Source organism: Oryx dammah, unplaced genomic scaffold (assembly GCF_014754425.2).
Source record: "Oryx dammah isolate SB20612 unplaced genomic scaffold, SCBI_Odam_1.1 HiC_scaffold_13, whole genome shotgun sequence".
NCBI classification, from domain to species: Eukaryota; Metazoa; Chordata; class Mammalia; order Artiodactyla; family Bovidae; genus Oryx; species Oryx dammah.
Genome location: NW_024070197.1, coordinates 42607807 through 42634046, shown reverse-complemented (window position 1 = coordinate 42634046; position 26240 = coordinate 42607807). Strand labels below are relative to the sequence as shown.

At 36.9% G+C, this 26240-nt stretch overlaps 1 protein-coding gene across 4 annotated transcripts in view; it reads right to left on the bottom strand.

Moving 5' to 3' along the window:
- The window catches only part of RPGRIP1L (RPGRIP1 like), a 100696-nt gene that overhangs the window by 74066 nt on the left and 390 nt on the right, over positions 1 to 26240 (bottom strand). For all 4 annotated transcript variants that reach the window (XM_040254045.1, XM_040254046.1, XM_040254047.1 and 1 more), the window contains exons 2-7: positions 22895 to 22986; positions 21200 to 21344; positions 17774 to 18072; positions 15346 to 15448; positions 13665 to 13808; positions 1937 to 2042 (exon numbers count right to left, since the gene is read on the bottom strand). In XM_040254045.1, the coding sequence (XP_040109979.1) occupies positions 1937 to 2042; positions 13665 to 13808; positions 15346 to 15448; positions 17774 to 18072; positions 21200 to 21344; positions 22895 to 22979 (882 nt within the window). In that variant the 5' untranslated portion in view covers positions 22980 to 22986. The remainder of the gene's footprint in view (positions 1 to 1936; positions 2043 to 13664; positions 13809 to 15345; positions 15449 to 17773; positions 18073 to 21199; positions 21345 to 22894; positions 22987 to 26240) is intronic.

The window sequence follows — 26240 nt, the reverse complement described above, 5'->3', positions numbered from 1 at the left end:
TTTACTCAAGAAGTTCATGTTACACAGTTTATTCTTTATAGAGTTTATTACTAACATTGTATATGTGCTACTGTATTAAAGTACTACTATACAATGTATAATGTCTCCATACAAGGTAGTCTTGGCCAAAGGGTTTCATGAGGAAGAAAATATTTTAGCACAGAGTCACACAATGCAGTCTGGTTTTGTCCTTTATTTTTCCCTAGTTTTTTGACTTGTTGATAGTGACCAGTGAGTAACTTAGTTTTAGCAGATAATTTTTTTTTTCATTTCGCTGTGGGTGCAGTGATTGGAAATGCTGTCTAAAAAATGCTGCTGCATGGGTTAAAAATAAATTCTGATCACAAATACTCAAACTGAAAAGATTTGTTGCCACACCAGATAAACAGCTTTGGAAGGTTAGCTTCTAATTTTAATACAATTATGAATTTCAATTTCATAAAATAGATACTGAAGTCTTCATTTCAAAAATTGATCTATTTATGAATATGTTTTAAATTCAGTTTTATATACTTAAATGCCATATACTTCTTTTAGAAATAAAAAAGGTGATTACACTAAAGTCTTTTCATAGTCTATATGACCATAACACGTAATGCCTCCTCTGCTAATTTAAATCATTAAAGTTCTACTGAAGTTCTTCAATTTAAAAAAAAAAACATGGATATTGAGATCCTTGAGTTTAATTTTTGTTAATCTTGCTATTATTATAGAATACTATCTTTAACTAGCTTTCTTTGGGCTACCTCAGTGAAGTTATTGGTCTGAACCTCTCAAATCTCTACCCAACGTCAATCCCAAAAGAGGTATCTGTGTTATCAAAGACACCTGCTACTCATGGTATTAAACAAATACCTACGAATACCTGGAGTCACTGTAAAATGGAAATCAAAACAGTCAAAGTGATAAATGAATGTAGAGTCACTCTTTAATTCCTTTCTTAACTCCTCCTTTAGAGATGGCTTTCAACTACATGTATTTTAAACCTTCTTTTTCCAACTATCTACTGATAGCACTATCAATCCCACTCTCTAATTAATTTCTCTTTCAAACACACTCATATTTATATGGAAGGCAATGTATTACTTGACATTTAAAGAGGTTACTGCAGGATGGAAAACACTATCCAGAGTATGGTTGAAAATATTTATCTAATTCAACAGTGAATTTAGGCTTCAGATGACCCTATGCTTTGCATCAATTTACTGCTTTCCTTGTTTCAGTACTTCAAAGAAAGCATTGCTTAATATGAATTCTGCTCATCTGGAATGCTTTGGAGTTCATTAATTCCAGAAACTATATTAATTATGCAGTGCCAATAAACAGGAATGCTCTGATGGCACATTCCTGTGGGGCCACAGTCCTTGTGAAAACAGCCATGGGGACAAGAGTACCATGTACTGTCAACCCGAACGGTGAGGATTTAAAACAAATACACTGACAGGAGATGTGATGGGTATTCAAATATTTTCTGAAACTAGTAGTAAAAATACAAAATATCACATATCAAAATAGATTTAACAAAACTTGGTTATTAACCTATTCTAAGCACTGATCTATCTTAGATACTTCATAAATGTGTGGAACTGAAGATATATACAAAAACATCTAAAACTTCATTGCTATATGCCCATATGATTTTAGATAAAAGGACTGAAGAATAAATTTTCCTGACATGAGATGATTTATGATAAATGTGTTTATTATTTTAAGATGACACAGGTATTCATAAAAAGTCCAAGCAGTTATTTCTTCAGTTAATTAAGTTATAAATAACCATATCAGAAGGGAAATAATATACACCTGAGAATAAAAAGAGCAATCTTTAAAAACTACTTTTTAGTGTTATGACCATTCTACTTTAAAAAAAGTTTGAACATTATTTTTGAACCTCTGTATCTATATATCACCCTAATAAAATAATTTATCACAGTACCTCTTGAAGCTGAATAAATTTTCCTTCCATTACTGAAAGGGCATTGCTTTTCTCCACTAGTTGCTTATGAAGCTTAATCATTTCTACGTTGTCCCGAATGTTTGACCTTCAATGATGTATTTAAGAAAAAGACAGAGACAGAATTAAAAATGCAAGACAACAGGAAAAAAAAAATCTGTGGTGAGACTATAATTTTTCATTGACTGTTACATAGAAAAAAATTTACACACATGCTTATTAGTCATTGAGGTTTCTAGTTTATTATACACTCAGGATAGACTTACTGTTTAAAACCAACCAATAATAATTCTTGAACTTTCATAAACACATAGACTCTCAGAGTTTGAAGGGAGCCCCATATTTGATTTTGTCACTTCTACACAGTATAATTTTATAGTGTCCTGAAAGATGTGCAAAAGGACATCGGTCTTTAGCACAGCCATCATTCCACCACTAAACTTCAGCTTATTTTAAGGAGGACTATCATATTATTTTTCTCTAAATGAAAAATATGCCATACAGCTACTCATCTTTCTACAACTCCCTCGAAACAAATGGTATCATAAGATTATCATTTATTGGAGTTTCCTCCTGGAGTTCAGACTTTTCAAAATATTTCCAAAAAAAAAGTGACTTAGCATTTTATACTAATAATGCCCAAAGCTGGCATTTAAATACGTTGCAGATGTGCCTGTAGCTGTAAGAGATCATTTAACGTCCATAGGGTATATAGAAACTCTATATGCTGCAATACAAGTTTGTATTTTTCCTACTGAGATTAAAGCAAACGCAGAATTTAACAGGAAGATCTTGTTAAAGGTTAATCACAGATCTAAATGAATACCTGTTTTCAAAAGGCATTTATTTTCCTGACAGAGAAAGAAGTTTCCTTGATTTAATATGTTTTACATTCAAAAGTATTTTAAAAATTGTGAGGCTTGGTTTTAGACTTCATTTTCTAAGAAAATAAACATAAAAATCTTAAGTTCAGAAAATATTTCAGTATTTAAAGTAAGTAATTTTACTTCCAAAACTTATCTAGTATACACATATTGGAAAAATTGTCACAACGCCCTACTGGAACCAGAAAATGGACTACAAAGCTCACACATCTGTAAACCAGCTGAGGACTTGAAATACTTAATTTTCCTCTTTGATATTTGAAAGTTCATTGTATTTTGGCATCGGACAGTTAGTTGTCCTCACACAGAAGATAAACAAGTCCAAGAACCTGGATCTTGCCCAGAGTACAGTCTTAACACAATGTTAAAATAATTATGTGTCTAAAACATGTTATCTAGTAGTTCCAAGCACACATTCAACAGTATGCTCACCAATATTCCCCTCAGTATTATTTTTACTTACTAAAAAAAAAATAATAATATGAAGGGAAAATATTTTTTGAATAGGTCACTAGAAAATAGCATATTTTTTCATATTTAAAAGTCAAAATTAACTTATCTGTTTTCTCCAGAATTACTTGGTTTGACTGCTCAACAGTGAGTGACATTTACTGTTACAGAAGGACAGAAAATTGTTCAAATAATTTCAATCTCTACTTATATTTTCAGCTGTAATTTGTCTTTTATTTTTCTTGTTTTTAAGCATGTTAATATTTTCAAGATTAAATATGTATGACATATGTATGAATAACAACTAGTATGTGATGACATTAACAAAAAAATAAGTCCCAACAACCCATTTAGCCTCATAGGGTCATATAAACAGCAGGTTTAAATTTTGAAATTTCTTTGTAAGAAGGCGGCCAGTAAGTATCTTAGAAAAACTTTCAGTGGTCTAATTGGTAGATGCTTTCTTGAATATTTCCTAAAGTCCTGGGAATTTAAACTTTTCATAGTATTGCCAAGAAAGGTGACTTGGTGTTTTATACTAATGATGCCCAATGAGTAGGCACAAATACAACAGAAGTAGTATTTAGAAAACAATGTTAACAATGTGGTACTTTAAATAAAAAATCAGTTCATTACAGAGTATACGTATTCTGAAACAACACAGCACCTGGAAGTCTTTAATAATTATTCTAAAGTTTTAGGGGCTCTATACATAATGGCTGGGGCTTCCCAGGTAAAAAATCCACCTCCCAATGCAGGAGGCTTTAGAGATGCAGGTTTGATCCCTGGGTCTGGAAGATCCCCTGGAATAGGAAATGGTAACCCACTTTAGTATTTAGTATTCTTGCCTGCAAAATTCCACAGACAGAGGAGCCTGGTGGGCTACGGTCAACGGGGTCGCAGAGAGTTGGATACAACTGAGTGACTAAGCATGACAGATAATGGTTATCATTATGATGGGGTTTTTCTGATGGGGACAGTGGAAAGGAAAGATCACCTGCTATTCATCTGAGAGTCAAGAGTCAATGATATAAACTGCATGAAAGTTAAAAGCAACACTGTGATGAATGTGGCCTGGTCTTCAGAAAGGTGTACAATGAAAAGTCATCTCAGATCTGCCAATCAACATTTTTACACAGATGAAATACAGTAAAAGAATGAGGGTATATGTGAGAGAGGAAAGAGGGAAGGAGATGTCACAGAAAGCTGACAAGGAACGTGAGAAGGATACTCGAAGGCAAGAGGGAGCTAGAGTCCTTGCTAAGTGGCTGGTCCTAGACCTCTGCCTGCAGAGGAAGGCCTCAGGTTGGTTTCCTCTGAAGAGCAGACAGGGCTAATTTTATGAACAATATTTTAAGTGATCGCCATATAATATGTTCCTGCCCTGTTCTATGTACTATGAAGGGAACATGAAGTCTTCAGGATGATGACATTTGAACAGAAAGAACAATGCATAGCAAACACATTCAGATGAACTCAGACGGTCATGCACCAATTCATACATGCTGCATTATACATGGTGAAATGATCTGCAAATGGATATCAAGCACACTAATTATGTGCTTTGTAAAAATAAATTTCTTATATTTTTCAACAGGGATTTTGAAAAAAAAAAAAAAACCTTTACAAAATTAAGTTGGAAAATGTGGTTTCTTTTCTTTTTTTTGCAGACATATTATTTAGAATTATGATCAAATCTTTTAAAACTATGAGAAGAGCTGTTGGCCCATCGCTAAGATTAAAAACAAACTAAAATAAATTAGATTTTATGTTGAAAAAAGTAATCCAGCTCTCAAACCTATGTGCCAAGTTTCTCTCATATAATTTGAAACAGTCAAGCAATAAACTCTGGAAGAGGAATTTCTAATGGAAGCCTTGAAAACACTTGACTCCAGCTCTGCTACTGGGTGCCATAATAAATCCAGAAACTTAAAACCTCAAATATACTGGAGAAGGAGAAACTTTCAGTGGTGTGATGTAATGTATAGTCTAATATGAAAGCTTAAGAAGCCAAAACTTTGCTCCAGTGAGTTTCTAATACTTCACTTCCTAGGCACACAGTTCCTCCCCGCCTTCACACCCGTTAACATTTCTTTCTGGGCTACAGTACGGATTATGAATGCTAAAAAAAAAAGCTTCTTGATTATTTGACGCAAAGATGTTATAATACCATTTTTAGCACCATTTAGAAGGGAAGGTTTTAGAATACAAAAGGTAGGCTATGAAATTCTGCAAAGTTATTAGGTAAGATATTTATGAGATAGAATGAAGAGGTTCTTTTTGAATAATAGTGTTAGGCTGACTTAATTTGGAGGATAAGCTTGAAAACAATCTTAGAATTCAAAAAAACTCCAAAATTTTTTTTTAATAGTGGCAGGCAGACAGTCTCTAAGCATACAGGTCATTCCTAGCTCTTATTAGGGAAACACATGTGTGCTAAATCACTTCAGTTGTGTCGGACTGTGTGTGACCCACTGACTGTAGTCTGCCAGGCTTCTGTGTCCATGGGATTCTCCAGGAAAGAATACTGGAGTGGGTTGCCATGCCCTTCTCCAGGGGATCTTTCTGACCCAGGGACTGAACTTGTGTCTGTCTCCTGTAAATAAAGGACAGAAATGGTATGCACCTAACAGAAGCAGAAGATATTAAGAAGAGGTGTAAGAATACACAGAAGAACTATGCAAAAAAGATCTTCATGACCCAGATAACAACAATGGTGTGATCACTAACCTAGAGCCAGACATCCTGGAGTCCAAAGTTAAGGATGCATCATTATGAACAAAGCGAGTGGAGGTGATGGAATTCCAGCTGAGCTATTTCAAGTCCTAAAAGATCATGCTGTGAAAGTGCTGCACTCAATATGCCAGCAGATTTGGAAAACTCAGCAGTGGCCACAGGACTGGAAAAGGTCTTCATTTCAATCCCAAAGAACAGTAATGTCAAAGAATGTTTAAACTACTGTATAATTGTACTCATCTCACATGCTAGCAAAGTAATGCTCAAAATTCTTCAAACTAGGCTTCAACAGTACATGAACCGAGAATTTCTGGATCTTCAAACTAGATTTAGAAAAGGCAGAGGAACCAGAGACCAAATTGCCAATATCCTCTGAAAAAGCAAGGGAATTAAAAAAAAAAAAATCTACTTCTGCTTTCATTTCTGCTAAAGCCTTTGACTGTGTGGATCAAAACAAACTATGGAAAGTTCTTTAAGAGAAGGGAATACAAGACCACCTAACCTGCCTCCGAGAAATCTGTATGCAGGTCAACAAGCAACAATTAATACCAGTCATGGAACAACAGACTGGTTCCAAGTTGGGAAAGGAGTACATCAAGGCTGTATATTGTCACCCTGCTTATTTAACTTATATGCAGAGTATATCACGAGAAACACTGGGCTGGATGAAGCACAAGCTGCAATCAAGATTGCTGGGAGAAACATCAATAACCTCAGATATGCAGATGACACCACCCTTATGGCAGAAAGCGAAGAGGAACTGAAGAGCCTCTTGATGAAAGTAAAAGAGGAGAGAGAAAAGGCTGGCTTAAAACTCAACATTAAAAAAACTAAGCTTCTGATGGCATCTGATCCTATCACTTCATGGCAAATAGAAGGGGAAACAATGGAAACAGTGACAGACTTTATTTTCTTGGGCTCCAAAATCACAGCCAAGAAATTCAAAGACGTTTACTCCTTGGAAGAAAAGCTATGACAAACCTAGACAGCATATTAAAAAACAGAGACAGTACTCCTCTGGCAAAGGTCCGTCTAGCCAAAGCTATGGTTTTTCCAGTAGTCAGGTATGGATGTGAGAGTTGGACCATAGAGAAAGCTGAGCACCAAAGAACTGATGCTTTGGAACTGTGGTGTTGGAGAAGACTCTTGAGAGTCCCTTGGACTGCAAGGAGATCCAACCAGTCCATTCTGAAGGAAATCAGTTCTAAATATTCATTAGAAGGACTGGTGCTGAAGCTGAAGCTCCAATACTTTGGCTACCTGATGCAAAGAACTGACTCATTGGAAAAGACCCTGCTGGGAAAGACTGAAGGCAGGAGAAGGGGGCGACACAGGATGAGATGGTTAGATGGCATCACCAACTCGATGGACATGAGTTTGAGTAAGCTCTGGGAGTTGGTGATGGACAGGAATGCCTGGTGTGCTGCAGAGTCTTACGGGGTCACAAAGAGTTGCACATGACTGAGCAACTGAACCGAACTGTCTCCTGTATTGGCAGGAGACAAAGGAAACAATAGAGTATCACTCCTGAATAGAATTACAGGAGGTTACCAGAAAGTTAGATGGAATAAGCTTCACTAAAATAGCTGAGCAAAATCTATTTGAAAGGTCATGACTTTGTCCAAAACTGCAACTTTAGTTCATAGATGAAAATAATGCTCCCTCATTTTAGAGGCATAAAGGAAAAAGTTTCTATGTGTATGCTTATTTGCCTGTGGATTACATCTTTCTTGTGGTATTGGGTCAAAACATCAATAAGAACTCAATATTTTCTTATTCTCAAACACCTACAGGGAATGGAAAGGGACAGTTATATAAGGCCTTTCTACATGGACATAATCATACTCTTCTGAAAACAGAGGGAGCACGCTCAAAGACTGGTTGGGGACAGGAAGGACCCAAATCCTGGCTCATCTCCTTAAGGGGCCATTTTGAAGTTCAAGTTTGTGGATTCTGACCAGTAATGAGAATTTGAGAATTATATTCAACATATCAAAAAGCCCAATGAGAAATGTAGACTTACTGGCAATTGAGTTTTACAAGTGAACTAAAGGCCTTACATTGTTTTCACTTTTTGATAGAATTATAGCAAATCAGTACAAAATTATAGGCTATGTCACAATTATCTTGAAATGATTAACATAATACAGGTTTTGGATGGAAAAAAAAAAACTCCAATATATTGATTAAATTAATATATAGTGCTTAGTTAGGAGGCAAAAATCTTTCAGAATCACAAGGTCCCTGGGGATAAAAGCAACTGTTGTTTTAAAGGACAGAAAACCACTCACTCATTTCAGTCCTCTTCATTTCACAGCTGGGGTAGCTAACTGAGGCTTAGAGAAGTAAAGCATTCTGCCAGTTTCTACATGAGGGAGCCAGGTCTAAGAGATAAATTCTTCCCACTCTTGTGCTTCCTTCCTCTGAGATGTTCCTGAGTTTTAGCTTTCCTTCTACTATCAAGTACACTCTAATACATTAGTTACTATTAATTTTGATAATTTCTGTGGTTTAAATAAAGTGCATGGGAAACATGCCAAGCAGCTATCACAGAAAAATCACAGATAACAGTCATAATAAAAAACATGCGGATAAAAGACATAGTATTTGAGCTTGATAACTTTTCACTAGGCAAATTCTAAGGTACTCAAAACACCAGTAGGAACTTGTTGGATATATTTTTTAAAGATGACAGATCACTTCTCTGTATCAATGATGTCTACATGGTTGTCTCTAGCCCCAGTTTCCCTTCCATCCGAGAGCCAGATGTGCCCTCTAAATTAGGGGGCTGGGCAATTGGACAAATCCAAATGGAGGGGCACTCTGCAAATAACCATCAGCAGTGGTCTGGAAGACTAGGGAACCTCTTGAGAATTAGGGAATCCTAAAAAGTTGTGACGAATAATTACAATACATGGTCCTTGGTTGGATACGAGATTAAAACAAAGAAAAACAAAAGAAAAATAGCAATTAAAAACAAAAAATAAAAATAGCTATCAAGGCCATTAATGGGATAATAGGGTATTCATTGGAAGGACTGATGCTGAAGCTGAATCTCTAATACTTTGGCCACCTCATGCAGAGTTGACTCATTGGAAAAGACCCTGATGATGGTAGGGATTGGGGGCAAGAGGAGGAGGGGACGACAGAGGATGAGATGGCTGGATGGCATCACCAACTCGATGGACATGAGTTTGAGTGAACTCCAGGAGTTGGTGATGGACAGGGAGGCCTGGCGTGCTGCGATTCATGGGGTCGCAAAGAGTCACACACGACTGGGCGACTGAACTGAACTGATTGTATCATTAATTGTGAAATGTCCTGAATGTGTGATTGGTGTCCTGTGGTTATGTAGGAAGATGTCCTTGTTCATAGAAGGTGCTTAGCAGTGTAGAGAGGGTGGCATGATATATGCACCTACCTCTCAGAGAGAGAAAAGACACACAGAAGGAGGGGAGGGGGCCTGTGCCTGAGTGGGCAGAATGCAGGACAGGCTGTGTCATTCACAAACATGCCAAGGGGTGAAAGGCATGTGTGTTCAAGGTACTAATTCTTGCAACTTTGCTGTAGGTTTGCCATTTTTCAAAATGAAAGGCTGGGGGAGACCTGTGAGTGCCAGGAAGTAATCCGTGTCTGTGCACAGCTGGAAAGATGGAGCCCTGAAAGCCAAGCTGCTTTGTACACTGCACGGCTGCAAAAAGTCTGTGTTTTTAAGATCCGAGAATGTGCCATCAACCAAAGGGAAGAGGACAAGTCAGAGTGTCTGAAATATTTATGGGTTAAACTTCTTCCAGTGGGACATTATGGGACTTACATGATTTTTAATTAAGAAGGTAAACACCCTAACATTTACTTAAAAAAAAAAACAACCAAAAAACACTTAGTACAAACTAGTTACACATTTGGTAAGAGTATAAATATTTTGGGAGTTGAAAAAGTCAGTAAAAGGTAAAATCATCCTGATTTTAATGTTCATGTACATGTGTTCACTGGTTACTGCTTTGCATTTAAGACGGCCTTTTTAATAAGCAGAAAATGTGCATTTTTATATTGTTTAAATTTTAATATGGATTTTTGTTCAAAACAACACAGACATTCAGGCTACTTGTAAATGATACAAGATTTTTTGCTAATGAGGCATTATGTAGAACATATGCAAAAATCACAACTCAGTCTTCCAAAATAGACCACAATAACAGGAAAAAACATGATTTTAATAAAAAAGAGCAGTACTGGGCTTTTACTTCAAAGCAATTAAGGGCTTTGGATAACCAAAAGTTTATGTCAAGCTGATGCCAAACCAAACTGGTCTATTAAACACATACTACGAAGAGTTTCTGTAATATTCTATGAAAAGGCTCTTTGCCATAAATATCAGGCACCACACTCTGAAGATTACAACTACTTTAGGTTCATGTTTGAGAACAAGGAGTCCAGCATTCAGATCAGACTTCTAGAATTTCAAATCTGAAATAATGTACCCGTGAAAGAGAAGTTTAAATATGTTTTCCATTTTGTAATTTTTCTCTACAGTAAATTATACCAAGTCTTATATTCTCCCCAACATTTTTCAACAGTTTTCCATTAGTCTCAAAAAAAATTGCTGTTACACATAAAATTCTGAGCTATGTGTAAACATATAAGAAAAAAAAAGACTTGAAGACCCTTATTTGAAGTCATTTTTTCAGTTTTCAACAACTGTATCTCAAGAAGCAATATGTTATTCACCTTCTTAGAAGAAGGTACCCTTCCTTCTAAGCAAATAACCAGTAATTTTCAATTTATAAAATCTGTGAGGTAGGGTGTAAGTTGCTTGCTTTCTTTGGTCTCTGCAACAAAAGTTTCTCTTAACTGTCTATCCTTCACAGTGAGTGACAATAGATTGGGGTGAATAGTACAATCCCCTAAAGAAAGCCTTAGTTCACTTTGTAAGGAAAACTTTTCTCTGTGTATATGCTGACGTCTCCTGCTGACAACACGTACACTGGGAAACACGCGGACCTGTCTGTTACTCTAGTTCTGCTGTTATCTAGTCCTAGGACTCAAGAACTCTCAGATTTCCCTTTCAATTAACACTAAACACTAGTTCTCAGATGATCATATCCCTTTGGAAGGAGGAATGGCCAACATAGGGTCAATCTTACCCTTTGGGAATTTAAGAAATATAAAAGAAATTGGGATTTCCTGGTGGCGTAGAGGTAAAGACGGAGAAGGCAATGGCAACTCACTCTAGTACTCTTGCCTGGCAAATCCCATGGACAGAGGAGCCTGGTAGGCCTGTAGTCCATGGGGTCGCTAGGAGTCGGACACGACTGAGTGACTTCACTTTCACTTTTCACTTTCATGCACTGGAGAAGGAAATGGCAACCCACTCCAGTGTTCTTGCCTGGAGAATCCCAGGGATGGGGGAGCCTGGTGGGCTACCGTCTCTGGGGTTGCACAGAGGCGGACACAACTGAAGCGACTTAGCAGCAGCAGCGGTAGAGAGAACCCGCCTGCAATGCAGGAGATATGGGTTCGATTCCTGATTTGGGAAGATTTCCTGGAGAAGGAAATGGCTATCCACTCCAGTATTCTTGCCTGGAGAACTCCACGGATAGAGGAGCCTGGCGGGCTATAGTCCATGGGTTCACAAACATGACTTAGCGACTGAGCAGGCATGCAACTGAGAAAGTAGTTTGATAACCTTGTATTCAGCTGTTGAGGAATGGCACCAAGCTTGGGCTTGGACTAACGCACAGTTTTTATATTCATATAATATTTAAATATGGCTGTTGGCAATTCATTAAGATCACCATATTCGGTGTTGGGGTCTTCAGCACTGTTCTTCACAAGGAACCATTTCTTGGTTTTCCAAGAAGGCTAAGTTTATTCTTAGGGGAAAATGGGTAACTCCCAGGTATTTAAAACCCTGGTTCAAGGCCAGTGTTCAAATTACATTCCCTAATACAAATATAATTCTCAAAAATATTCATTTTTGTTTTGCTCTGCACTTAAAAGGGTATAGAAATGTTAACATATAAAATTTCATTACATAATTTAATTTTACACATAACTTTTAAGGAACAGAAATTAGTAGAGATAATATTAATCTTTTAAATCTCTGAAATAAAAAGTCTGCTTTATTTTTTTAAAAAACAAATCTATTATGTATCTCAGCTTTTTCAAATATTACCATGTGAGGTTAGTTGGTGAAAAGAGAATTAAACTCTGATTCTGAAATGAAAAAGTGGAAAATCATGCTTGGTTTTTCTAGAACCTAGTCACATGAGCATGATATCACTTGGTAAGGGGAAAATCAAACCGAGAATCTAGGACTGGTTTAAAAAAAACATAAAGAGAGAAATAAAAGAAACAAAAAAGATCTAATAGTCACATGCAGTGTGTAGACCTCATTTGGATTCTAATTCAAACAAACAGCAAGAAGTCATCTTCAGAGAGGTTGGAATATAAAATAGTTATTAGATGGTGGCAAGGAATTGCTGCTAATTTTGTTAGGTGTGATAATGGCACAGTGATTACGTTTAAAATTCCTTATCAGACAGAGCAAATATACTGAAGTATAAAGAGGCGTGGTGACATGATATTTGATAGGGGCTAATTAATTAAAGACCATGAAGGTGAAGGAAAGATGAAACAAGACATGTTGATAAGTGTTAAAGCTGAATGATGAGTACACCAGATTGCAATATATTATTCTTTCTGCCTTTGGATATGCTTGTTCCAAACAAAAAAGAAAAGGGCCAAAAGGAAGAAAATAATTCAAGAAAGAACAGTAAACACGTAAAGTCTTATTGGAAGAACAGCATGGAAGCCCCAAAATGAGAGAAGAGGTATTAGAAACCAACAAATGACAAAAGAGGATGGGAAAGAAAACACTACATACTATCCAACATCAAAAATGAAGAGGCAGGACTTCCCTGGTGGTCCAGTGGTTAAGAATCCACTGCAAGTGCAGGGGACACGGGTTTGATCCCTGGTCTGGGAAGATTCCACAGGCAGCTAAGTCCGTCTGGTGAACAACTGAAGCCTACACACCCTAGAGCCTGTGCTCCACAACAAGAGAAGCTACTGCAGCGAGAAGCCCACACACCGCAGCAACAAACACCCAGTGCAGCCATAAATAAATAAGACTTGTTTAAAAAAAAAAAGTAGGGGCAGCTAGGAGACTACTGAAGGGCCCCAATGTCACCATAATGATCAGCATAATTCAAGGCAAGCTCTGAATGTAAGGAGAGGTAACATCTTTATGGGATGGAGAAAACAGGTACTATACTACAGAATTTACTACCTTTTATGGGTGGGAAAGCAACTTGAACAAGGTTGGGCTTATTCACAAGGTATGCCAACAGCTGAGTCCTTGTCACACATGTTTTTCTTGGTAGGTACAATCAAACGGTATCAGAGCTTCCTATGGGTTTGGTAAAAGAGGAAAGGAGACAAGGTGAGACAGAGTAGGTCAGGGAAAAACGCCCAGCCTTGCGCTGTTGATACCAGTAGGTCTGGAGTGGGCTTATGTGAAGAATGCAAAGTAAAAACATGATTTTTTAAATACACTAGACTTATCCTTCTATGGCACATGATAAAGTATTTTAAACTAATTTTGACCTTATCAAAGTGCTATTTCTGTTTTAGCATACCTTTGATCTGTAGCCTGCTGTTCTCGAAGCTGAAGAAGAGATAACTCAATTTCATTTTCTTTTCTCCTCAACTGAGTTTTCAGGATCTCCGCCAAGTGCTCTAACTCTTCTATCTGGCCTCTCTGTGACTCAATAACATTTTCTCTGAAATAAAGAATCTTTATAAGAATTTGTAGTTTGAGGCAAAATCTGCAGGATTTAAGATCAGTACAAAGAAAGTGCTTCACAGTAAAGGGCAAGCAAAAGTTAAAAATTTTAGCTTAACTGCCTCTGAACACAGTGAAATAGTAGCAGATTAAATCTGATGATTTGGGAATACATATGGAAGAATTCAAGGGCTTCGCTGGTGGCTTAGCAGTAAAGAATCTGTCTGCCAATGCAAGAGATGAGGGTTCGATCCCTGGGTTGGAAAGATCCCCTGGAGTAGAAAATGGCAGCCCACTCCAGCATTCTTGCCTGAGAAATCCCATGGGCAGAGGAAGCTGGTGGGCTACAGTCCAGCGAGTCACAAAGAGTTTGACAGGACTTAGCAACTAAACAACAACAACAGAATGAAAGAATTCAAGGTATGCTTTATATTAGATAATGTCTTAGGCAATGGGTTAGACTGCAGTTCAATTCAACATAGTATTTATTGGTTATTTACTATACACTCTGTGATCTGGTCATCTTCAGATATTTTATGCACCTTTGTTCTTTTATATGCACACTTGCCTATACCACCCAAATTAACACTTCATAGAAAGATGGCAAGAAATTTGCAAAACATAACTTAGTGGTCTTTGGTTTATATTTTCTCTCTACCAGGTCTGGCAGCATCCCAGTATACTGAGCCTCAGCACTGGTTTGAACTCTGGCTTTTCTGCTAACGGTAACAAGGTTAGGCTAGTCTTTTAGTTTTATTCCCTCACAGGCAATCATTACTGTAATTGGTATTTAAAATTTTCAAAAGAAAAAAATTAAGCCCATATTATTCTTAAGTAGCTATATAAAATATGATATTCTTTGTCTCATGTTTTCTCTCCTCATTTAGAATTCTGACTTTTTGATGATCCAGGTGAAGACCTGTACTGTAGATAAGGTAGATTCTTATCTTTATTTGTGTGACTTACAGACACTAAGATTACCATGAGGCTTTCATTAACGGAAAAGTAAGCTAAATGTGGCAGAAGTAACTTTTTTGAAACCATAGTATGATGAAGAATGAAGTACCGTAGAATCACAGTGAAACAAAATCTGACATCCATATGTATTTGATAGCTCCAAACTTTTAAGCCACTCCCTCCAATTCTTTTTTTAAACCACAGAAAGGCTAATTAATTCATGATCTAAAAAAAAATGAAAAAAAAAACCTACCTGTAATTCTGAGAATGAAAATGTTGCCCGTAAAGCTTATACTATTCTAAATGACTGGGCTTTATGCCATTCCTTTGAGGGGGAAATTATAATAAAGAGAACTATTTTCTCTATATATGCTTCCATTGATGCAGTTGGTTAAGATATTCATTTCCCTCATTGTACTGCAAGCATGCTATGTAATACCTGTTTTTGACTCACAGATCTAGCTGGAGGAAATTTTTTGTACATAAACCAATTTTGTTTAAAATAAAGGAGAGGGAGGGATCAAGAGAGACATGATCAATATACAGTGGTCTAAAGTGATCACAAAAAGCATACATACAAATTTCTTATTTCTCCTCTGGCTTCTTTCAGTAAACTGTTGCTATATTTTGTAGGCATGGGTTGCACAGTTTCTGCTCCATCTGTATCTTGGAATTTAATACCTAAAAATAAATTGATAGGATCATACAAGCAAAGTTAGAAAAGAAGGACCCTTGATTTGCTCTCATAAGGAAATCTGTAATATAAGCAAGTCTCTTCCGTACTGAGAGATGCGGGCTCTACAGTACGGAGAATCAGACATACATCGCCAAAGGAAGTGTTAGATCTCAGCCACCAGCTGGCATTAAATAAAGCACAGCACCAAGTACTGCTCATTTAACAAATTCTTTAAACCAAATTACCCAGAAATATTTATTCAACTTAGATTTACAACTTCGGAAGTAAATTTTGAAAGAACCAAAGTTTTAAATTTAGGTCTTTACAATATAAACTGAGGTATGAAGGAAAAAGTTTTCAAAACCTTGATTTTTTTTTTTTAGTATTTTTGATAAAGGTTTTTTGATTTTTAAATTACTCATTCACACCATTTGACTTTACCTTCTGAACCTTACCCTTATTTGTGTAACTCATAGATACTGTGAACATAAATAAAAATGTTTCCTCTATTTTGATTTATTTTACCCTAATAAGAAAATCCATATTTCAACAAAGGTAAGTTGAGATCATTAGTAAGATTCCAAATAAAACATTTTGTTGCTGCACTTAAATACAATTTTGCTTATAAAAATAATTATATGTAATTTTTGTAAACCTAATCCCATTGTTAAAAATAATGAGACATTCTTTTAATTATAAAAGTTACTTCACACTTATACAATAATTAAATGATTAGCTTTCGGTAAATAAAGTAAATACAAAGAAAATTTTAGTCTATATAAGTAACATTTTCAAGTCTCTTCTGTTCTGTGGCTCTTCTATATAAGGAGAAACTTCTATCAAACAATTTAGACAGAAACTCATAGCACTAATACCTTGTCATACTAATCTAATGTTTGGGCATTGTCTTTATTGAGCATAAATAGGATCATCTTTCCCAAGTTACAGGTGACAAAACTAAGGTTCAGAGAGGATAAATGACTATTTAAATGTAAAATAAATCATGGTATACCTACCATCTCCTGAACTTTCTTCTAGTCTGGTGTTATCACTCCATTTTACAGATGGGGAAAATGAGGCTCTGGGAAGTCAAGTGCTCTCAAGATGTAAAAAGTTAATTAGCAGCCAAATGTATTTTTGATTTATAATTCATTATGATTACTTTGATTATATTCAAAGCCTATTGCCAATCTCACATAGCTCGGAGTAGCCAAGCCCTTTCATCCTGCAGCTGCCTCCTGCCTGCATGGAGGCCTTATTGACTTCAAAGGAACCCTGTCTAGGGAACAGATAGTGTTAACATTTTGGCTTGCAGAAGAAAAATAGGACAAATTTTTCTCTTTTTCTGTTCAGATGGTGTTTTTTATTCCCTCGATGAACTGAAATGAAAGTTTTACATAATTTTTTATTTCCCTAAAAATGTTTGGTCTTTATGTGAAGCATATTCCAAACGAAGATGAATTAGAACTAAAATTCTATTTCCTTCCCTCGTAGTTGTAATGAAAAAAAATTAAAATAGTTATTGACTTTTTGCTTCATTAAAAATAAAGTCTGTGGGTGGAGAGAGCAATTTTTACTAGAAATATGTAGGTTCTGTGTATAGTACTGAGTCTTCTATATGCAAATGAATTGCTTTGTAAGCTGGGTAGGTTTTAGGTGATTCATTTTCAACATAAGAAAAGTGATTGACCAATGATGATTTTTTGGAGCTGAAAGAGACTTTTATGGTCACTTGTTTACATCCTTTTATTCTACATGTAAAGAAAACTCAAGGTCAGAATCACTAGAAAACTTGTCCAACGTCACCAAGAACCCAACTTTTTAAACCCCTAGTTACGTGCACATTCCATGGTCAAGCTGCCTCCCATGATGAGAAATATTTAAACCATTCTGTACAATTTATGGAAGACCTTTGGACAAAGAACTTAGGTGTGATTATTCAGAACAACAGTGTGACCATATAAGTAAACTAGTTGTTTCTCCATTTGCCTGAGTCAATGCGATTTTCATCACTGACTATAAAAACCAACCAAAACTAAACTAAACCTGTATTTTATGTAATTTCGTATATGCTTCTTTTACCCGTTAGAATGAATACTTATGTTCAATGTTTTACTAGACAAATCTGAGCATGATCCAGTGATTCTTATATAAAATGACCTTCATGTTAATGTGATTTTATCAAAAAGTAAAAAAAACAATTTTTCCTTCTGAAAGATGCTTAAAAACATGAATAATGTAGAAATAAAACTCTGTGTGTGTATGTATGTATGTGAGTGTAAAACAACCTATTAATTTAAATTTAGGACTTAATGTAAGCTTTAGTTTACCTTTCCTGGGGCATTCCTGTAAGCCTGCCTTTTCATTCACTCTTCTACGCCCGGTGTTAACACGAGATTGCACGTAACTGTACGGAGTGTGTCTGTGACCCTGGATCTGAAGTTGCTGCTTGGTGGAAATCAGTCTGCTTTTGAGGACTTCATTTTGTCTTTCAAGCTCATGAACTTTCTCTTGTAGCCGCTCAATCATTTCTTCCATTTCCACATCTCTTCCCAACCGCTTGGGGCCGCCACCAACCTGTTCATATCTTTTCTTGTCATTAACTAGCCGTATTAACTTGGTGGCCATTCTAGGGAAATAATAAAAAGATGAAAAGGAATGTGAGAAGTCAGCATAAAATGCATTCTGTTGAAAGGAACATAATCACTGTGAAGACTTCAGTGCAGAACCTGAATAATAAATTTCAGGTTTTGATGTAACTATTACTGCCTGTGAAGAATCCTTTGATGATAATTGAAACCACTGGGCAACAATCTGCTTTATAGCACTGACAAATAACAGTTTCCTAAGGCTTATCATTTAAGGTTAGTAAAGAGAGGACACATATTTACTCCATATGTTCCTCAAATGCAATTTTTAACGCATGACCTTACGTAGGAATGCTGTATGCACTTAAATGTAGCTACGGATTGTGGATGTGGTGGGTTATATCTGCAAGCCACAGTAAGTTAAAACTTTTCCAAAGTATATTAAGACTAAGCAGCATTTAGGTGATATATTGTTTTCAGTTTCTCTGGGATTAAGATATATTACAAATATAAAAATGTTAGAATGCATAGATACATATTAAAAGCCCAATGAACAATTAAAAAGAAACCCAAATACACCATTACATGTTGCTCAGTGCTCCAGCAACATGCTTGTTTAATGGTAGAAAATAATTAGACACAAAAAAAGTATTATTTTAATGTTGCTTTTAAATTTAGACATACACTGTGCTTTTGACATCTCAGGAGTTTATACCTTTGATTCTTTTAAGTTTTGATAAAAACTGGTTAGACAGAACAAAAGACAGAAAGGGCACATGGGGGTGATGTAATATACACGTACGGAAAACATACTTGACAGTGAATGGAAAAATCTTGGCAGTACAAGAAAGAAAAGGTGGCTTTGATGAGAGACACAAGTTCAAGACTTTACAAAATTGGTCGCACATCTTCAATAGCTGATTCTAGTTTATAGTGAATCTATTTTTATAAAGACCCAGACAGGAGATTGAAAATAAAAACACACTTCATTTTTCTTTAAACGGAGTTTTGCTTTATTTTAGCCTGGTTATGGACAGAAGCTTTTACTTAAGAGAACAAAAGTGAAATAAAAAAAACCCTTTAATAGCTTTGGGATGTCATAGTACAACCTTTTGTTGCCCTGAGCGGAGTGCTCTGTAAAAGCGGTAGTAATACATGTCTATCTACACTTCTGGCTACTCGGCCTACAGCATGTGGCATGGGGGGGAGAGCTATGCATAACATAATCAGTTAAGATTGTTTTCTCTTTCCCTTGAGGCACATCCATTAAACATGCTTTATAAGGGATATAGGATAATAAAAACCAAGATCCAAGAGTACCACAAACACCCTAGTAAAATAATCAATGGATTAGTTCCTTTTCCACCTAATCCTGAGAAGGATATATCATTGGGAAGTTTGGGCAGGTACTGCAAACCCAACAGAGCCATGCGTGCTACCCAGCCCTCTCGGACCCTCAGCCCCACCAAATGGAGCTGCCACAGAGAGATGGCGGCCACTGAAATGAGACGCCAGCCTAAACACCTGAATCTTCCGCTACACAGAGGCATTCACACAGAGACAGAGGTTACGTGCCAAAGAAAGACACAGACTTAATGTGAAAAAGCAGTCAACATCTAGAGAAAAAAGCAAACAACTCCAGTTTTTAAGGCAAGAGGGGTACACCCATAGAGAGGCTTACAATTCCTCCAAAGATACTGAAGGAAGCTCTGCCAGGAAAGGTAAGATTGCCTCTCTTTGTCCGGTGATAGCAACAATATTCATTTGATTATTTTCTATTAATGAAATAAGTGACAAGGTAAAGTTTGAATACTTCTTTAGAAAGGTAGTTTATCAAATCTACATTTATTCTAAATAAGCGAATCTAATTATATCTTACGGATAAAGTTCTATCCATGTATCTACGTAGTGTCACTGGTGTGAAATCAAGAAGGAAATTAGAGCTTTGGGTTATAGTGGTCAATGGATCACTATTCTCAGGGCTGAGTAAAATAAAATCCCTGGGGGTTAAATGGCTTGAACATGCCACAGGAGAGTGGCAGAGAGATAAAAGAACAGATGCATACAACTTGACTCCTGGCATAGAGCTTTTTCCATTAAACTATGTAGCTCATTATTAAGTTGTTTTCTACTTTCTAGCTAGGACAAATTACTAATGAGGTCAAGGTTGTGAATTTAATTATTTTACTGACCAATTAGGTTTACAAAGAAAAAAACTGTTAAGCAGTCACAGACTAAATGTCTCATTTAGACAGGGTGATGGCTGTTACTGATCAGGAAAACAATCAGGCAAGTGAGTCACGTGTCTTGCAAAAAGCCATCATCATGACTCAAAAACCAACTCAAAGCAAAAGCTCTTCACAAAGCAGGTCAGTGGGTCATTAAAACAAAGTCCACAGAGTAGGAACTGACTAGAAGTCATTCCTTTAGAGGCTAAGTTCCAAGCAGAAAAAAATAAACTCTATCTTCCTTCTTCAATCACTGCCTCAGCTTTCCATTGGATCTAGAACATGATACAGATCTGTCCATGCTCACACATGAGAATGAACTTTAAATCACACATTCAGAAAACAGTCAAGTGTTCCTGAACAAGAAAGAATGAAAGACATCTATTCTTAAGAAATAATCCCTGCAGAAATTGTGCACACAAAAGTGACAGTTTCTTCAGAAACAGTAGACTCTTTGAAATAAATATAGATTCTAGATTAATCCAAGCAAAGTAAAATATGTTCCAGATAATGATGTTTTTCCTTAGTAAACCCCAAATCTTAAAGGAACATGCATTCTAATAAGTTAGAATAGCTAATTACTTTTTTAAACTTTCATTTCAAATCAGGACGTTTAGAGAACAGATGTTTTGGCCATTTGCTTATTAAACTATAAATATTAAAACAAAAGTTACTTAAGATATGATACACTCATGGCACTCATAGCTATTAGCTCTTCCTTTTAAATGGCAATTTCAGGCATAATAAAAACTCATAATCTTTTTGTTTTATTATACTAGTTTGTAAGATTTTCCATTTTTAAAATTGTATTTATTTACAACCTGCCTTGCTCCAAAAAAAGATTCAAGGTGGGGTTTTCAATTAAGTTTATAGAAAAGCATATCCTCCAAACTTTACAGAGTCAGGGGAAAAAAAAAAGCTAAAAGCTTTTTATCATAACCTTTTAATTTTATCCTCTTGCTTGCGGGCATGCTGTTTAAGTACAATGTTCTCATCATGCAAACGCAAAAATCTGTCTTCCAGTTCCTCACGACTGATACGTGACACTGCCTGGCGAGACTTCATTGTCCGTGTTGTTGAAGTTTCTGCAAAAATGCCAAGGTAATTAATAGGATTACTTAAAAGAGCCTCTAAAAACAATCACTGTTGATGGTAACATAATCTCTGATGCTTTAGAAAATGTTATAGCATTGTTCATGTCACTGATTGGATGTAAGAACAAAAATCTTTGCTATTAATATTTTATATGCAATATTAAGGATTTGAGTAACAATAGTTTCCATTCAAAAATGTATTCCAATAACCATCTTTAAGAACATAAGATGGAACTCTAATTCAATAAAGACTTTTCAATTTGTATGCTGAATGTTGGAAAAAACTAAACTAAAAGGGTATCTGGAAGTATTTTTTTTTTGCAAAGGTAAGAGTTATAACAAAAACAATATGATTATGATATTCTTCTGAGCTATGGGTGTTGGGTTATAGAAAATAAATTATAAAATCTGCAAGACCAAACAAAAACCTTCGCAAATCATTTATAAGCTATCACATATTTTTAAAGAACTTTTATACCTTTTAGCAGGTGTGCATGATATTTCTTTTACATATGCTTAAATTTGATATTTTCCTGTGAAGCTGGTCAATTTTCAACAGTCCTCCACAAGAAACAAAGAACAAATGGACAAAGATTAAAGCCCTATAAGGAGGTTACTGAGGGCAAGGATTGAACTTAGGGTATCAGATACTAAAAAATAGCCTTGCACATTTAAAATTTCTTTGTATTTGAATCCCCAATATACCATTAAAGATCTAAAGCAAAGTTGATACAGTCTATTTACTTTTAACAATAAAAGCTGTACAGTCAAAGTTATTTTTTTTTCAATTAATAATATTTTGACCACCTTTCTTTAGTACTTCAAGGTGGCTACCTGTAACACTTTGATTAACAAGCTTGTAAAGAAGACTTAGTGGAATATATTTTCCATCATAGGCTTCTTGGTGACAAAGGCTGTGGCATGACAGCATGGCTGATATACTGCACACACAAACACAAACACAGCCCTACACTCTAAATTGTTCCTTCAAGCAGTACTTTTCTTTTTCAATTTGAAAGTGCTTTTTAGCTCCATAGCAACCACCAAGTGATAAAAGGACAAAGAAAACCTTTAATGTGTATTAATTTGATAAAACAAAGTCAATATTGCTTGGATAAACAAACCATTTTGAGATACTCTACTTGAAAGGCAAAATTTTTTAAATATGGCATTTCCTCCCATATAAAACTTAAGCATAAAGAAACATTTTAATGGTGAATGTGATTTAAACCAGGCAATTCAGTTTGGAGGCTCGGTATTCTCTGTGTAGTTCCGCTGATGTGTGGAATTTTAAGAAGATGATTTATAACAATTCTTTATCAGAACAGAGGGGGATTTTACATTTTCTATGAGCTGTTGATAATTGATGCATGCAGTAAAATACCATATGTTGTTCTAAATTCTCCATCTTCTTGTTTAGTCCAATCAAGAGCTATATCGTTCCTTAAATGGCTTTGTTTGTATGAATATCAGAGATACTTTAAAAATAAAGAAGTTACTGATCAAAGTTCATAACTGTAATATATAACAGCTGGCCATACCTTGCAACCCTCCCATGCCAAAGAGATTTAGACCTATATCTTTCACAGGCAGGTCTCCTGCAGTCTCATCAGTTGGACCAGACATTGCCTATCTGTGGAGAAGAGAAAATTCAAATAAAATCTTTCCAAGTTGTAACATTAACTATGCAATGGAATGAACCAAATAAAATGAATAAGGCACTAGAACTTTAATGGACATCTTATTGCCCACATGTGCTGCTTGAAGAAGATGAAAGCTTCTATTTTAAAAGTAATACTACATTCAATCATGGAGCCAGTGTTCCTTTCAACAGTATATTTCCTATAGTTTGCTGAGGAAATGAGGTAAGATTATCATTCTTCCTTCTCTCTTCTTCTTCCTCTGTTTGGAAAAAAAAAAAAAACAACACCTTCCCCAAATTTAAGAAAGACCTCCTCTCCATCCTCCATCCCTTTTCTCTGCTCCCCAAAACAAAGCATGTATCAAAATACTTCAGTCAGGAACTTGATTCAAATGGTTGTTCTATTACTTACTGGCTGATCAAGTCACTAATCATGTGGAGAAAGCAATTTAATCTTAAAAGTGGAGAAAACAACACCTATTCTCACAGAGATATTTTAAAGGTACATGAGATAGTAAGTTAAAGGCATTTAACACATTTGCCTGGGATGTTAATGTTACTTGAATACTAATCTTCAGCTTGATGCACAAGGGAATTGGTAGTTTCCTGCGAAAGGTTTCATAAATTCACCAGCTGGATTTGTTTTGGTTGTGTCTTTTGTTGCCATGAAGCCTAGGTCCCAGGGCTTCCTGCCTCCACATACATGCTGTCCGGCTAATTCTGGCATTTTTACAGTTTCTGCTCTTTACAGAGATGCACCATAGTAACTTAGTTTCATATGTGGATGTGGGTGGTTCATGCAATGTTTAGTAATGCAAAGAGCCAGTGAAGATGGCCTAAGGCAGAGGTTCCCAATCTCTAGCACATTGGTCCTAGAATACAGTCTGAGAGAAGAAACTGATTTGTCTCATTCACCTCTGTATTCGCAAACGCTGGGACAGAGCTGGGCACATAGCTGGTGTTCATTAAATCGTTGTCAAGTGAATGAACGGAGTCCTTGGGGCTTCAGGGTCTGGAGCCAGAGGTGGTTTCCAAAATCTTGTATGCATTACGTGTATACACATTATCTTTTAGAGACAGGGTTAATAACTTTTATTATAACTCATCAACGCAGACCACTGAGTTTTCACTCTGATGTAAACAACTCACAGACATATGCCTGGGAGATCATGTACTTCTTTTGGAAACCCTCCTACAGGAGAGGACAGTTTAGGAACCAAATGATCAAGAAGTTTAAACACAGGACAACTGTGAAAACGATAACTTTTCCACAGGAGAATTATGCTGGCTTTTATAATAATAACAATAATGAAGGTGATGGTGTTAACATTAATTGAATGCTTAGTAAGATGTGCCAGGCACTCTTGAGGTTGTTACTCAAATGTGTCCTACTTTACAAATGAAGAAACCAAGACACAGCTTAGGGAACTTGCCCAAGGTCACACATCTAGGAAGCATCTGTTTGGCGCTATTTTTGATGGTCACAACTGGGAAGCAGGCAGGTGGTGTTACTGGCATCTAGCAGTCAGAGATGATGCTAAATATCGCAGAGGTCCCCAGCCTTTTTTAGCATCAGGGACCGGTTTCATGGAAAAATTTTTCCATGGACTAGGGTGGGAAGGATAGTTTCAGGATGATTCAAATGTGTTACATTTACTCTGCACTTTATATTTCTATTATTATTGCATCAGATCCACCTCAGATCATCAGGCACTGGATCCTACTATAGTGTACAGGAATCACAAAAAACAATGATCTGGCCCCAAATGTTAATAACGCCAAGGCTGAGAAATAATGCATGACGTTGCAATGCCTCCCCAACAGTTTCATTCAATCATTCCTGATTCCCTATGTGCCACTCACTGTTCTCTGCTGCTGCTGCTAAGTCGCTTCAATCGTGTCCGACTCTGCGACCCCATAGACGGCAGCCCACCAGGCTCCCCCGTCCCTGGGATTCTCCAGGCAAGAATTCTGGAGTGGGTTGCCATTTCCTTCTCCAATGCATGAAAGTGAAAAGTGAAAGTGAAGTCGCTCAGTTGTGTCCGACACTTAGCGACCCCATGGACTGCAGCCCACCAGGCTTCTCCGTCCATGGGATTAGGCAACAGTACTGGAGTGGGGTGCCATTGCCTTCTCCGCACTGTTCTCTAGATTCTTCAAATCCAAGGTATCCTTGCTTTGCTCAAGGTCTTTGCACTAGCTGGCTCCTCATTTTCTGGGGCTCAGCTCAAACATAATTTTTTTTTCCAAGAAGCCTTCCCTTAGCATCCTATGCTACCGTACTCTTCCTCCCAACTTCAGCACTGTTTATTTCTTTTATAGCCATCATCGCCATTTGAGATTATTATGTGTGCAAAGCAAGTCGCTTCAGTCCTGTCCAACTCTGTGCTACCCTATGGACTGCAGCCTGCCAGGCTCCCCTGTCCGTGGAATTCTCCAGGCAAGAATACTGGAGTGGGTTGCTGTGCCCTCCTCCAGGGGATCTTCTGGACCCAGGGATCGAACCTCATCTCTTATGCCTACTTGCATTGGCAGGTGGGTTCTTTACCACTAGTGCCACCTGGGAAGCCCGAGATGATCATATTTACTGCTATTTACTATCTTCATTGGTCTTCCCTGGTGGCTCAGACGGTAGAGAGTCTGCCTGCAATGCGGGAGACCCAGGTTTGATCCCTGGGTCGGGAAGATCCCCTAGAGAAAGAAATGGCAACCCACTTCAGTTTTCTTGCCTGGAAAATTCCATGGATGGAGGAGCCAGGCGGGCTACAGTCCATGGGGTCGCAAAGAGTCGGACAGGACAGAGTGACTAACACTTGCACTTCCTTGCACTATCTTCATTACTATTTCCTCTACACTAATAAAGTAGAAGCATCTTGAGACCCGCATCGGTCCTGTTCCTAGCTGGTAGAGAACAGTGCCTCAGGGCACAGGTTGGTCGCCAGTATTCATGTTTATGGAATGAATAAATGAATACTTGGTACTGAGACTAAAGAGTAAGCAAAGTCTCCACCGTCACGGAGTTCATAGGCTATGGGTTACTCACGATAAACAAATAACTCTAAATAATGAAGCAAATAAGTCACTTGGGAGGCTTAGTTTCTCCATCAACTCCTTGTTGTTGTTGTTCAGTCGCTAAGTCGTGTCGGACTCTTCACAATCCCACGGACTGCATGCTACCCTGTCCTCCACTATTTCCCCGAGTTTGCTCAAATTCATATCTACTGAGGCAACGAGCGAACTCCTTG